The sequence below is a fragment of the Solanum dulcamara genome, chromosome 12 (assembly GCF_947179165.1).
Source record: "Solanum dulcamara chromosome 12, daSolDulc1.2, whole genome shotgun sequence".
Classification (NCBI taxonomy): Eukaryota; Viridiplantae; Streptophyta; class Magnoliopsida; order Solanales; family Solanaceae; genus Solanum; species Solanum dulcamara.
The window spans coordinates 62,517,255-62,529,998 of record NC_077248.1 but is presented as its reverse complement, the minus strand read 5'-3'; the positions used below and the strand labels follow the sequence as shown (position 1 = coordinate 62,529,998).

Here is a 12,744-nt window from a genome sequence, read left to right as displayed (position 1 = left end):
ATAACAACAACAAAATAAAATGTTAATCAAAGTACAAAAAAAAATAGGTAGTAACAAATGTCAAAGGACGAGCAACTACATGAGCAATACTACAACTATCAACAAAATTAAAAAGGTAATAAGACAACGCATTGTTACCGACTAACCTTCTACCTAAATTCGTGGACTTCACAACCTCCATTTTACAGTCATGTTCCGGTAAATTGAAACTACATTATGTTCTGTCCAATCATCTTTCCCCAATATTTTTTTAATCTATCTTTATCACTCTAGAAATCATTCATATCCAGACTCTTATACCTTCACACTGAGACATCATTAAATCTTTTCTTCACATATCTGAACCATCTCAATCTTACTTTTCACATTTTATTTTCTCTGATCAAATACCTATCTTTTTTTAAAATAAATATTTTTGACAAAAATTAACATTTTAAACCATCCAAATATGATACTTGCATTACTTAGCTAGTAATAGACGTGTCTAAATCCTCCCTTCCATCACTTTTAATCTTTCATAATGGTTTTGTACTCTCCTTTTTTAAAAAAATATATTTATTTTATCATAATATTTATATTACTTGATGTATAATTTTAATAAATTTGGAATTTTGTCTTCTTTTCTAATTTTTTTAAAAAATATATTTGGATAACAAAAAATTATTATTAAAAATAAAACACGAAAAAATTTCTAGACTTTTCTATTCAAATTAAGAGTTTTATTTACGGTCCATAAATATGCCACATCTAGCCATTAGCCAGCAGGGTTGAACCCTACCTCCTCGAAAAGTTAGGATTTTTGTGTAGATTTCAGTATTCGACCCTTCATTTTTTACTGATCTAATTCAATTTTTATGATAAATAAAGAATTTAGTACTAATAATATAATTATTCTTGTATTATATTTCGCAATAATAATAAATATAAGTATTTATAATCAATACTTTATATAAATATCATTAAAAGCTAGTGACTCTAGATGTAATGTCATAAATTCAATTTTTGTTAAATTTTTTGGGATAATAAATATTTCCACTAAAAATAAAATTTATTTTCATTAAATATCTATTTTGGTGGAGTAGATAAATTGACATTATCTTGATATGTTACGGAAATAAATAAAAATAAAAATTTATTTTTAGTATTACGAACAAGAAAAAGTATTTTTGAGGAGGACTACTTTTTTAATTTTTGAAAAACAAGCTCTTTTACTTCCTAAAAGTACTTATTTTTTTCCAAAAACTTGACCCAATACCATTTTTAAAATTTTAACCAAATGTTTTGTATGAAATTTAACACTTTTGAACTCCCAAAAACATGACCAAACAGGTTATTAATTTGCTTATTAAAAATATAATACTTACCTTACTTAGCTAGTAATAGATCTTATTGTTTAAGAGCCCGTTTGAATTGACTTATAAGTTACTTATAAGCTGTTTTCAGTTTTTTTGAGTGTTTGATTGGTCAATTTAAAGACATTTTGTGCTTAAAATAAGTTCCAATAAATAATTGAGTTTGTTTGGATGGACTTATTTTAAGTATCTTATAAGTAGAAAATAGCTTATAAGTCAAAAATAAATAAATTGGGGTGTACCTACTTATGTTTTTTTTTAACTTATAAGCAGTTTTCAACTTATATGTTAGTTAAAATAAGTCCATCCAAACATGCTCTAAATACCTCCTTCTATGGACTTTCACTCTCCTTAGCAAATGATAAATAAATTGTATATATTTTTAGCATAATATTCATATTAATTGATATATAATTTTAATAAACTTTAAAAATAAGTAATTAATATTGAAAGAATTGACACCATAATACAATCCTACATATCATTGACGTTTTTTTAAACGAAAAAGTTTTAGCAAATTATAGACCTTATTTTTTATTTTTTTTTGTGCATAACTAACTAACTAAGCCAAAAAAATGTATAATAGGGATGAATATTTTCTTATCCTTTATTTGTAGGTTTAATAATTGACACAACTTAGCCAACTAAACAAACAGGGAAGCTATACAATAGGGATTAATATTTTTTATGCCTTAATTTAGATATAAGAGTTTGGTATACCGTTAATTAAACACACATAATAAAATTTAAACATACACAAGGTATCTAAAAGAAAATGAAAATTAATATTCATGTACTGTATACATATTACTTGAAACTTAGTATACATACTATTAACTATGAAACTCAAACACTATTATATGAAAACATATATAAATTACAAATTCATCCATAATGTATCAATTTGACAATTTGAGAGATCACCTATGCCAATTATTTTTAATGTTAAAGGATAAAACATAATAAATAAATAAAAAAAAACCTCTTTAGACTTTTATTATGAAATTGAGAGGTCTCTTTGCCAGAATATGTTATACCCAATAATTTAAGGAGTTAGCCTAATACAGGTTGAACTAGAAAACGTCAGGAGTTTTGAGCAGATTTTAGTAATCTCTTTCTACGTATTCACATCGACAAATTGTCTTTATTTTGATATATTTAAATAAATAAATAAAAATAAAAATTTATTTTTAATAATAATAAATCAGTAAAAGTGCACAAAGAAATATTATTTTTTATAGGTTATAATAATTAGTAACTTAATTGATTCCCTTCGTTCTTTTTTATTTGTCAAATTTTGACTTGACATACATATTAAGAAAACAATGATTGGTATAGTGAGTTTACCATTTTACCCCTATTAATTGATAGAGTTTTAAGCATATTTTTACTCATTATATTTTTCAAAGATATTAACTCAATGTTAATTAATTAAAATATAATAGGAAGGAAAAATTGTCCTTTCTTGATTTGTTACATTGATAAGTAAAAAGAGAAATCAAATAAGAAAATATTTGACAAATAAATAAAGACGAAGGGAGTAATACTTACCTTACCTAAATAGTATTCTCTCCGTCCTATTTTAGTTGTCATGTTGCGTTTTTCGAAAGACAATTTGATTAATTTTCAAAGTTAAATTATGTTATCTTAACTCAATATTATAAAGTAAAAAATTAGATATTAAAAAATTATATGAAAAATACTATAAGTTACAATTTTTTTCATATTAATATGACAAACAAAAAAATATATCTTAAAATATTAATCAAATTTTATATAATTTGATTTTCAAAAAAAAATTTATGAAAATTAAAATGAGACGGAGGGATTTCAATAGATCTAACTGTCAATACATTTTTATATGGTAAGAATCTATCCATACCATCATTAAAGCCATAATGATCACTCCTTTTTCAATTTTCAATATCAAATCATCTCCATAAATACATACATTACTATATAAGCCTTCACCAGTCACTCTTCATATTCCAAAAATGCAGAATTGATTACAGAGAGATTTGTAAAAGAAAAAAAAAAGGGGAGACAAAAACAGACAGAAAAGAAGAGAAAATTTTGTTTGTTTGCTTCTTCATTGTCTGCCATTGTCTGTTTTCTCTGTACCCTCTCTCTGCTATTTCTGTTATCTGTTTATCTTCCATACTACTTTTTTTTCTCTCTCTCTTTCAAGCAATTACAGAAATCTAGTACTAATTTTTTTGATGACGACGAAGGAGAAAGAGAGGAAAATGTTTGTTGGTGTTATCTGGAATTGTGCAGCTGAACTCAAATTTGTCCTTACTGCTATCCTTTTCCTTTTTTCGCTTATTACAATCCTTCAGTTCATGCCCATTCGTTTTTCTACGAATCTGGGCGGTAGTTGTGTTTCTGTTCCATCTATCACCGCATCAGCCATCTCCACATCAACCATTATCGATTCTGTTTCTGTTTCAGTTTCAGCCATTAACGCTTCCACTACAATTCCTCCTTCACCTCTACCTCCACCGTCGCCTTCACTAGATAAGGATGAAGTGCTTGAAAATGGAGTTATTAAGCGTGCTTTTAACCCATTTGGTTCTGCTGCGTATAATTTTATATTGATGTCTGCTTATAGAGGTGGATTTGATACTTTTGCTGTTATGGGTTTAGCTTCAAAGCCACTCCATGTTTATGGAAAACCCAGTTATCAGTGTGAATGGATCCCGAATACGAATGATAATATGGAAAAACACATTAATGTTTCTGGTACCAAAATCCTTCCAGATTGGGGATATGGCAGAGTGTATACTGTTCTAGTTATAAATTGCACTTTCCCATTTCCAGTCGGAAACAATGGTGGAAAGTTACTGATTCACGCCACTACTAACGGCGGTGGCGATGCTAAATTGAACATCACAGACACTTTTTGTGCTTTAACAGAGTCGGAGAAAGATTTCACAAAATTCATTTCAACATTCAATAAACCACCAAAGTACGATTTCCTCTACTGCGGTTCGTCTCTGTATGGTAATTTGAGTCCACAGAGAGTACGTGAATGGCTTGCGTTTCACGTTAGATTTTTCGGAGTGAAATCACATTTCGTTATTCATGATGCTGGAGGTGTACACGAAGGATTAATGGCGGTATTGAAGCCATGGATTGAGAAAGGATATGTTACGTTACAGGATATTAGAGATCAGGAAAGGTTCAATGGGTATTACCACAATCAATTTCTCATTGTCAATGACTGTTTGCATAGATACAGATTTCAAGCAAAATGGATGTTTTTCTTCGATGTGGATGAGTATATATTTGTGCCTAAAAAGAGTACTATTAAGTCTGTGGTTGATTCGTTATCGGATTATACACAATTCACCATTGAACAAATGCCAATGTCCAACAAGCTCTGTTTAGAAGAAGACCGTGGTAAATCCTACAGGTATGACAATATTCTCAATACATCATTTCTCCCGTCACGATTATTATTGTGAAATGTTATTATACAATTACTGAATATAATATGAAAGTTCAGTTCCACGAAAATCATGATTATTGTATTGAAATGTTATTATAGAACATAAACACGATTATTACTATAGTGAAATGTTATTATGGAAACTTGATTGTACTACAAGTTCTGTTAATTTCTTACCATTTGTCTTTGTTTCTTCAAAAAGTAGAAGAAGCATTTCTTTGGTAAAGTTGGTCAATTTTTTTTTATTCAAAAGTTGACAGCTAATATATTCCCAATGAAGGACATTAAATTGACCCGTGTTGTATAATAAATGGAATATGAAGAATTTGGGGTGTTTGAAATAATACCAATTGGCAATAAAAGATTCTATTTTTTTTTTGGTTTAATTAAATAATTTCAATGTGGTAATGTTGTTTATCATAGTCTTTATGAAGTTTTCATGTGACTTTATTTGCCTAATACATGTCCTTAAGCAAGCTGAAATACTACTAGGTATGATGTCTTTCTGAATCTGATAATTGACAACCGTGTGATTGTTCAGTACTCGATCAATTCTTGCCATGACTTTAATATCTGTCGAGCACATCTAAGCAAAAAAATAGAAAAAAGTGCCTGGATTTCAATTTGTGGTCTAGTTGTTTCCAAACCCTGTAGTTACACGGTTAAATATTGTAGGTGAAATCTTAAAATTATTGGTTGAAGGAATAGTAGTACTATTTTGGTGGTTCAAAGTTTGTATTTCTTTAAAGGTTCTTTGATGATTGATAATGAAATGCTTTGATGGAGACTTGACCACTAGTGGGTTTTGAACATGTATTCTAGTGATGAAACTTCTATGGTGGTTGAATCTTGAATAATTGAGATGCTTGATGGGTTACAAAAGTTAGGTGCCAACGAGAGAATAAGTTTCATATGGGGTTTAATGACTTCAACTTTTTTTTATTTTAATAATGGTGTTTGAATTGGCTTTTTCATTAATAATTTTTCTACCTTCATGATGTAGTGATAAGGTGTGCATACACTTTATCCTTCCCAAAACCCATTTCATTTGCGGGATTTCACTAGATATGTTATTGATATTCGAGTCAGCTTGCATGTACATCGACTATTCTATTGAGTATTTACTATTTTTCACCAGTATAAATATCAAATAACTCTAATCAGATACTAGGTCTTAGACAAGTATATTTGTATCTATGGTTCTTGTGAGGTTCAAGTGGAAGCTATACATCATAGCTTCTATATAACAAGGTGAGTATCCAATGTTTGGTCATTATTACCTAGTTAAACTAGAGCAATATTTATTTGGAGTGAACTAACCTTACTTTGAGGTTATTAATTTTAATTTGAATATTGATTTGGATGTAGCCTTTGTCAGTTTGCATTGATTGATAGTATTATTCAATTCTTAAATTATTGGGTAAACTGTTTTAATTTCTTAAATTGGACACTAAATTGTCAATTGAAAGGGTCTAATAAGGACAATGTCTTTAGCTTTGTCTGATTAGTTGGTTGTTTTTGTGTTCAACTGGTTAAACTTAAAACTAGTCAATTTACGATGAATTCTTTTTACCGCAGGAAATGGGGATTTGAGAAGCTTGTATACAAGGATGTGAAGAGGGGAATAAGGAGGGATCGAAAATATGCTGTGCAACCGCGCAATGTGATAGCCACGGGGGTGCACATGTCACAAAACACTGTAGGCAAGACGACCCACAATACAGAGGGGCGGATCAAGTATTTTCACTATCATGGGACGATAGCCGAACACAGGGAGCCATGTAGGCAGCTGGTCAATGCCACGACGATCACCGTTGACCGAACCCCGTATGAAGTAGACACAACAATGAGAGACATTGCTGGAACCGTGAAGAGATTTGAGCTCAAGATGATTGGATCTACACTGCAAAGAACAAGACAATAGTGAATGAAGTCCATATTTGGTATTCTTTTTTTGAGCTTCTTTTGTGTATGATGATAAATTTCATGGTATTTTAAGATAGATTTTTTAGTATAGAAACAACAGAGACAGGCGGTACATCTTTTGTATTCTTTTGCCTATTAATTTATATCAATAACCTTTTTTTCCAATGCCATTGTATTGGTTCCTTTTTTTTTTTTTAATAATTATTGGCTGAAATTTTGGTAATGGTGTCGGTGGTCCACACCCCCCTCCACCCCGCCCCCCCAAAAAAAATACTTACTTCCTCTATCGAGTAATATTTGCTCATTTGATTTTATACAATTCTTAAAAAATTATAAATAGAAGGATAATTTTATCATATCATCCATTGAATATAATAAATATAATATTTTAAAAAATATAACAAAGAAATAATTAATAATTAATAATAAAAGTAAATTAAGAATTATATTAAAATTATTTTTTGTTTTAATAAATTAAATAAATATAATAAAATATTTATTTTTAATATAATGAATAAATAAAGATGAACGGAGAAAGAGAGTGAGTAGTAAAAAATGTAGAAAGAGAAATAGCTCGTATATATTATTAATTAAAGTCTAGATAGAGACGTTATGATTTGTCATATTTTGCTTTGCCAAAGGGTCCTCAAATGATTATGATTTAGTTGATGCCTTTTTTTCTAATATACAAAGAAAAAAGTTACTGAGGTTCCATTGGTATACGATTCGAAATTGAGTGGATAATTTGTTTTTACCTTCTGTTTTTTTTTTTTAACTTAAATGTGAGATTGTTTGTATTTGTGTTTATCTCATGTATTACTCGTTGAGCATTAGTTGTATATTTTATTTAATATTAAAGTATGTTTGATTAATATATGAAAATTCGTGATATTAAAATGCAATGAATTTTGATATATGTATAAGTATGATTAAAAATATAATTATTTTTACATATTCTTTTTATCATATTTATGAAGGATATTTTATAAATAAATAAATTAAAAATTCGACAATGCATGTTAGTATTTTTTAATACACCAAATCAATATTATATAAAAAATAATTTTAATATAAATATTAGTAATAACAATCTTATTAATACATTATATTCAACACTAGTCTTATTCGTCCGGTCCTTTACGGTATAAAGCAAAATGGATAATTTATCAGTTTGTGTTTCAGCAAATGCGGATGACAGAAGAACCTTTATTGGAGTTCTTTAAATCATTTAACTAAACCTGACATGGAAAGTAAAGCAATTTCTTGAAACTTATCAAACTTATTTTTTTTATCTGTCACCTTTGCTTAAATTTGCATGTGCCTCTTAATAATGATGCTTTTATTAAAGGTGGAAATAAGTGGATGTTTGGAAATAAATAACACTCCATGCGTTTAATAAAAATCAACTAATTCGACTTGACATAAAATTTAGTAAATAAAAAATATTTTTTAATTATATGATTTTAATTAAAGTTATGTTAAATGTATCAAAATGTTCTTTAATCTTGTGGTCTTAAACATGTTACGTGGGAAGCTGAAATGAAAATATAGTAAAAAATGGAAAGATATCGTTCTTTTTTAAACAGGCTAAAAAGGAAAGTAAGTCCCTTTTTTTAAAATAAAGGGAATTAGAATTTGAAAAGAAATAGTATTGAAATAAAATTTTTAAAAATAATACTTAGAAATTGGAGTTTGTTTGCATATGAAAACAATTTAAAAAAAATATAAATTTTTGTAAACGATTTGAGTGAAAAATATGTAATAATTTTATGTCCAAACATAGTTCGAAATGCGCCCTAAGTAAATATCTGATCATCGATTCTAAATATTTTTCATTTTCTTCAGAATGTTGAAGTTGAAGTTAATGATAGAATTGTATTTTTTAAAAAATATTTTTTCTATTAAAAAGCGCAGGAAAAACCACATTATTTAGAATTTATAATAAATGGAGTTAGAAAACAAATTTGAAACATTTTTCCAAATCTAAAATTCAACTCCATATTGAATTTGAAAATCCCCAAACCGAATATTATTAATTTAAAATAAAATATTAGTTATTTTTTTTAAAAGAAGTGAATAATTCTTCCTTCCATTTGGAAAAAAAGGTTTTGATGTGTGTGTACTTCAATCCTGGTGTGTTGTGAAGTTTTCTGTATAGTTGTCAGCATCGATATTGCCATTTGTCTGTGTTTTTCTGTCAACATGTGTTGAGACTAATACACGGTGTTTAGAATTTTCATTGAAGCTCTGATTAAATTTGAATTACGCATTGCAGAATCAATTTGAGATCTTTCAATAGAATTTTTTTTTTATATTCAAGGCTCAAATTTAAAATCTCTAATTAAGAGTGAAATAGTTTTACCAATGTACCACCGCCTGTGTTGGTAAAGGGATATAGATCTATATGTACATGTACACACTTGGCTTATATTTTGGATGCTGACATAAATTTGGTAGAAAATTAATTTGACCTATTTCATTCTTCCAGAGTCGGCTAAGTGAAGAATTTCATTAAATGTTTTTGAATATATGTTATTTGCGGATGATATAATATTGATTAGTAAAATATATGATAAAAGTTAATGATAGATTAGAAATTTTAGCGACAGATTTTAGAATCTAATGGTTTCATGTCGAGCATTATTAAAAGTTTGTTTGAATTGATTTATTTTAGGTGCTATTTTAATTATTTTTATTTATATTCTTCAACTGTAATTTTGTACTTTAAAAACTGAGAAAGTCGTTTGATTTTAATAAAAACTGCATAAAAATCAATGAATTCCGTCAGTTTTCTTTTTGTGACTTTTTAAATAAAAATCAATGAATTCTTCTATTTATAAATTAAAGATGAGTGGGAAACATTTTGATCACATGGATTCATGTGGAGAAGAATTTATAGAAAAAATAAAGTCGCTGCTGATTAATTATGGTAATGTAAACTTGAGTAAAACGTTAACGATGGATAATACTGTTGAAAATATAAGTAAATAATAAAAGTATATTTTTTTTAATAATTTATTTTTTTAAATAAGATAGTTACATATTTTAGTTTAATATTAGAGCAGACAGATATCCTGAAATCAAATCTCATGCCACTTCTATCTTAAATAATAGATGATACAAATTCCAATTTTTGTTTTCAAAAATTTGAAAATTCATTTTTAAAAATATTTATCTCTAATGATTAGACATAAGTCCATATACCTTATATATAACGGCCCAATCAGTTAGTGATATTATTCGCTCTTGGCCTAGACCCTCACGGCTATAAAACGAGTCACTAGTGTGTAAGGCCTGCAGGATCTACAGATCCGGGACATACAACACTTACACAAATAGTGACACATTTTAAAACCATGCAGGTCTAGACGTAGATCAGACAATATCACTAACGGGTTGAGACGTTACAAAATACTATATCCAATATCCTATTAAGTCAATTGATATATCCTTTTAGCTTAATGAAGAATGCAAGCTGAGATGCATTTGATCATATTTTTTATTGTCATTTATAAAGCAGTAACACTAGTTTCTTAATTACGAAGCACATTAATTGGTATTTAAATCACATAGGCATTCATAAAAATTGAGTAATAATTGACTTGAATATGAACTATTAGTAGTATAATTTATTTAGACATGATTTTACTTTGTTTAAATGAATTTAATATCTTAAAAAAATAATAATCTTAAAATTCATATCAAAGTTCATTCTCCTAATATCACGCAAATGGATCTTTAATATGTTAAATTTGAGTATACGTCTAACGTTAGTTGCAATTGTAACACACACTCTTAAATAGCCTTGACTGGCTTTTACCTATTTTTCCCTTTGGAAAGGAAAAGATTACAAACTGTTTTTAGTTTATGAGATACACTTTTACTGGTGAAATATCCTTAAGAACCATGTCATACACACCTCAAATTTGAATGTAGTCTTAAATATGCCACGTGGAAAGTTAGAAGTAAAGAGTTGCAAAAAAAAAAGAAGAGACATTCTTTTTGAATCGAACAAACAAAGTGAAACAAAAGGAGTATATATATATATAGGGTTCGAGCTTAAAACATTTTCGAACCCAAAACCTGTGGTTGGACTTGGATCCGCCCCTGGTCATGCACATTGTGCTTCTAGGAGTGCATTGAAATCATCCCTCGCCTTGCGTAGGCGAGGAGTCATGCAGGACGTAGGGGAGCCAGAGTCAGGGTCAGGGTCAGGGGATGAGGTAGAAAACCGAACATGGCGCGTTGTGGACTCAATAGATTTTGTTGTGGTGCTGTTCTTTAGGACCCCTTTTGGCTCCTTGTCAAAAACAAATCCAGTTGTTACTGGTGAACAAGTCATGTCCTTATCATCACTGTATTGGATTAGCTCAATTGGTAGATCAAAGAAGAGATTGGACTCATCATTTTCATTTTGTACATCATTGATTATAGCTGATGATGTCCATGATCCACATTCAAATTTCTCTAATGACACTTTTCTTGAAACATTGTGTCCAACATCATGTACTATTTCAGTTTCTATTTCTGCCCTCCTGGCTCTCACTTGTTTTGCTTTTCCTAAACCAGGAATAAACAAACACATAGCCCCACATTTGAACTTTTGATCAATAGATTCTGCTTTATCTACTCTGCTTTCCTCAACATGTTTAACACTACTACTACTACAATTATTCATGACCTTAGTGAATCCAACAACATGTTTATCCGGTGGCGCGCTTGATCTTCCTTCACCACATGACTTGCTCCTCCTTAAGTGGTCTTCTTTCAACCGTTCGAGGTTTGCCAGTGCCACTGAGTGTTGCCTAGCCAAAGGGTTATTGGAGAGAGGAGAAGGTTGGTTTTTGCACTTTTTCTTGGATGCAAATCTTGGTGATGAGGTTGTTGAATTTGGAAGACTGTTGCTCAAGAACTTCTTTGAGGGTGGCATAGGGAGAGGTATTGCTAAAACATTAGATTTTGGATGTGTATTTGTTGATTCTTTCAAGGAAATGTGGAACTCAGAGTCATTTGATTCTTGAACATGTATGAATGAAGGCATTTTTGAACTTTGAAGTGTGAAAGTTGAGTGAGAATTGAGATGGCAATCAACTATAATAGAATGGAGTATTTAAGGGGAGAAAAGCTAAACATAGATTAACCAAAGATATTGTGGGAGACATGTCTTTGTATTGTATTTCTTAGTTATGATTGTCACGTCTTCCTGTCCCAACGTGTGTGGAAAACAAATCTTATTTATATATTATATGTGATGCTTTGACTTAGCATGAACTAAGTGGACAGCAAGTTCTGGTAAGAAATCACCAAGTAGGAGTGGAACCAAATTTTTGTGTTTGTGGGTAGTAGAGTATAGAAAAGACAGCTTACTGAGTAATTAGACATATTCCATAATTTTTTTTGATACTTTAAAAGATACGATGATTGGTTCTAATTAAACCCAAAAGGTAGCTCTTAAGAGGAGGATTGTTCAAGTCCATATAAGCAAATCGTTAATATCCCCACAGACCCAACTGAAGCGTGGACTAGGAGTCTAAACAGGATAGACCTGATTCTTATACCATGTAAAAAAATGACATTAAGTCTTAACACAACCCCAAATTCTAACTCTCGAGGAAGAATTGCTCAAGTCCATATAAACAAACCACCGATCAAGCTACAAATATAACATTATTGCCAAAGCTATTGAATTTTGCCAAATCCATTGCTAATACTCTAGCTCCGCCTCTACCATCAAGAGGTGTGGTGCAATAACTAAAATCGCTCTACACCCTTATCCAAATATATAGATTCGAGTCATGTAAATAAGAACAACTTGAGCCATTGAGTTTTTGATTACGCATGCCTAAGCTAAAAAGAATTATACTTGAGTAATTCCACCGGCATCAAAGGTTCAATGTTTATGTACCCCTCTTATCAACTCAAATAAATAAAAATATTCTTAAATTATGTCTTCTCAAGAATATAAAGAAAAATCCCCCCCCCCCCCCCCCTTCCAACTTCATGAGTTGCTATATT

The 12,744-nt window shown here is 29.6% G+C and overlaps 2 protein-coding genes across 2 annotated transcripts; one reads left to right on the top strand and one right to left on the bottom strand.

The window, feature by feature from the left end:
• Nucleotides 1-3,258: 3,258 nt before the first annotated feature.
• On the top strand, nucleotides 3,259-6,894 carry LOC129877257 (galactan beta-1,4-galactosyltransferase GALS3-like). Its single transcript, XM_055952746.1, has 2 exons — nucleotides 3,259-4,767; nucleotides 6,382-6,894. Exons 1-2 carry the CDS (start codon nucleotides 3,572-3,574, stop codon nucleotides 6,725-6,727), a joined length of 1,542 nt encoding a protein of 513 aa, XP_055808721.1. The 5' UTR covers nucleotides 3,259-3,571; the 3' UTR covers nucleotides 6,728-6,894.
• Nucleotides 6,895-10,840: 3,946 nt separating this feature from the next.
• Nucleotides 10,841-11,935, bottom strand: LOC129877569 (uncharacterized). The gene has a single exon (XM_055953087.1). It carries the CDS (start codon nucleotides 11,768-11,770, stop codon nucleotides 10,841-10,843), a length of 930 nt encoding a protein of 309 aa, XP_055809062.1. The 5' UTR covers nucleotides 11,771-11,935.
• Between the last annotated feature and the right edge of the window lie 809 nt (nucleotides 11,936-12,744).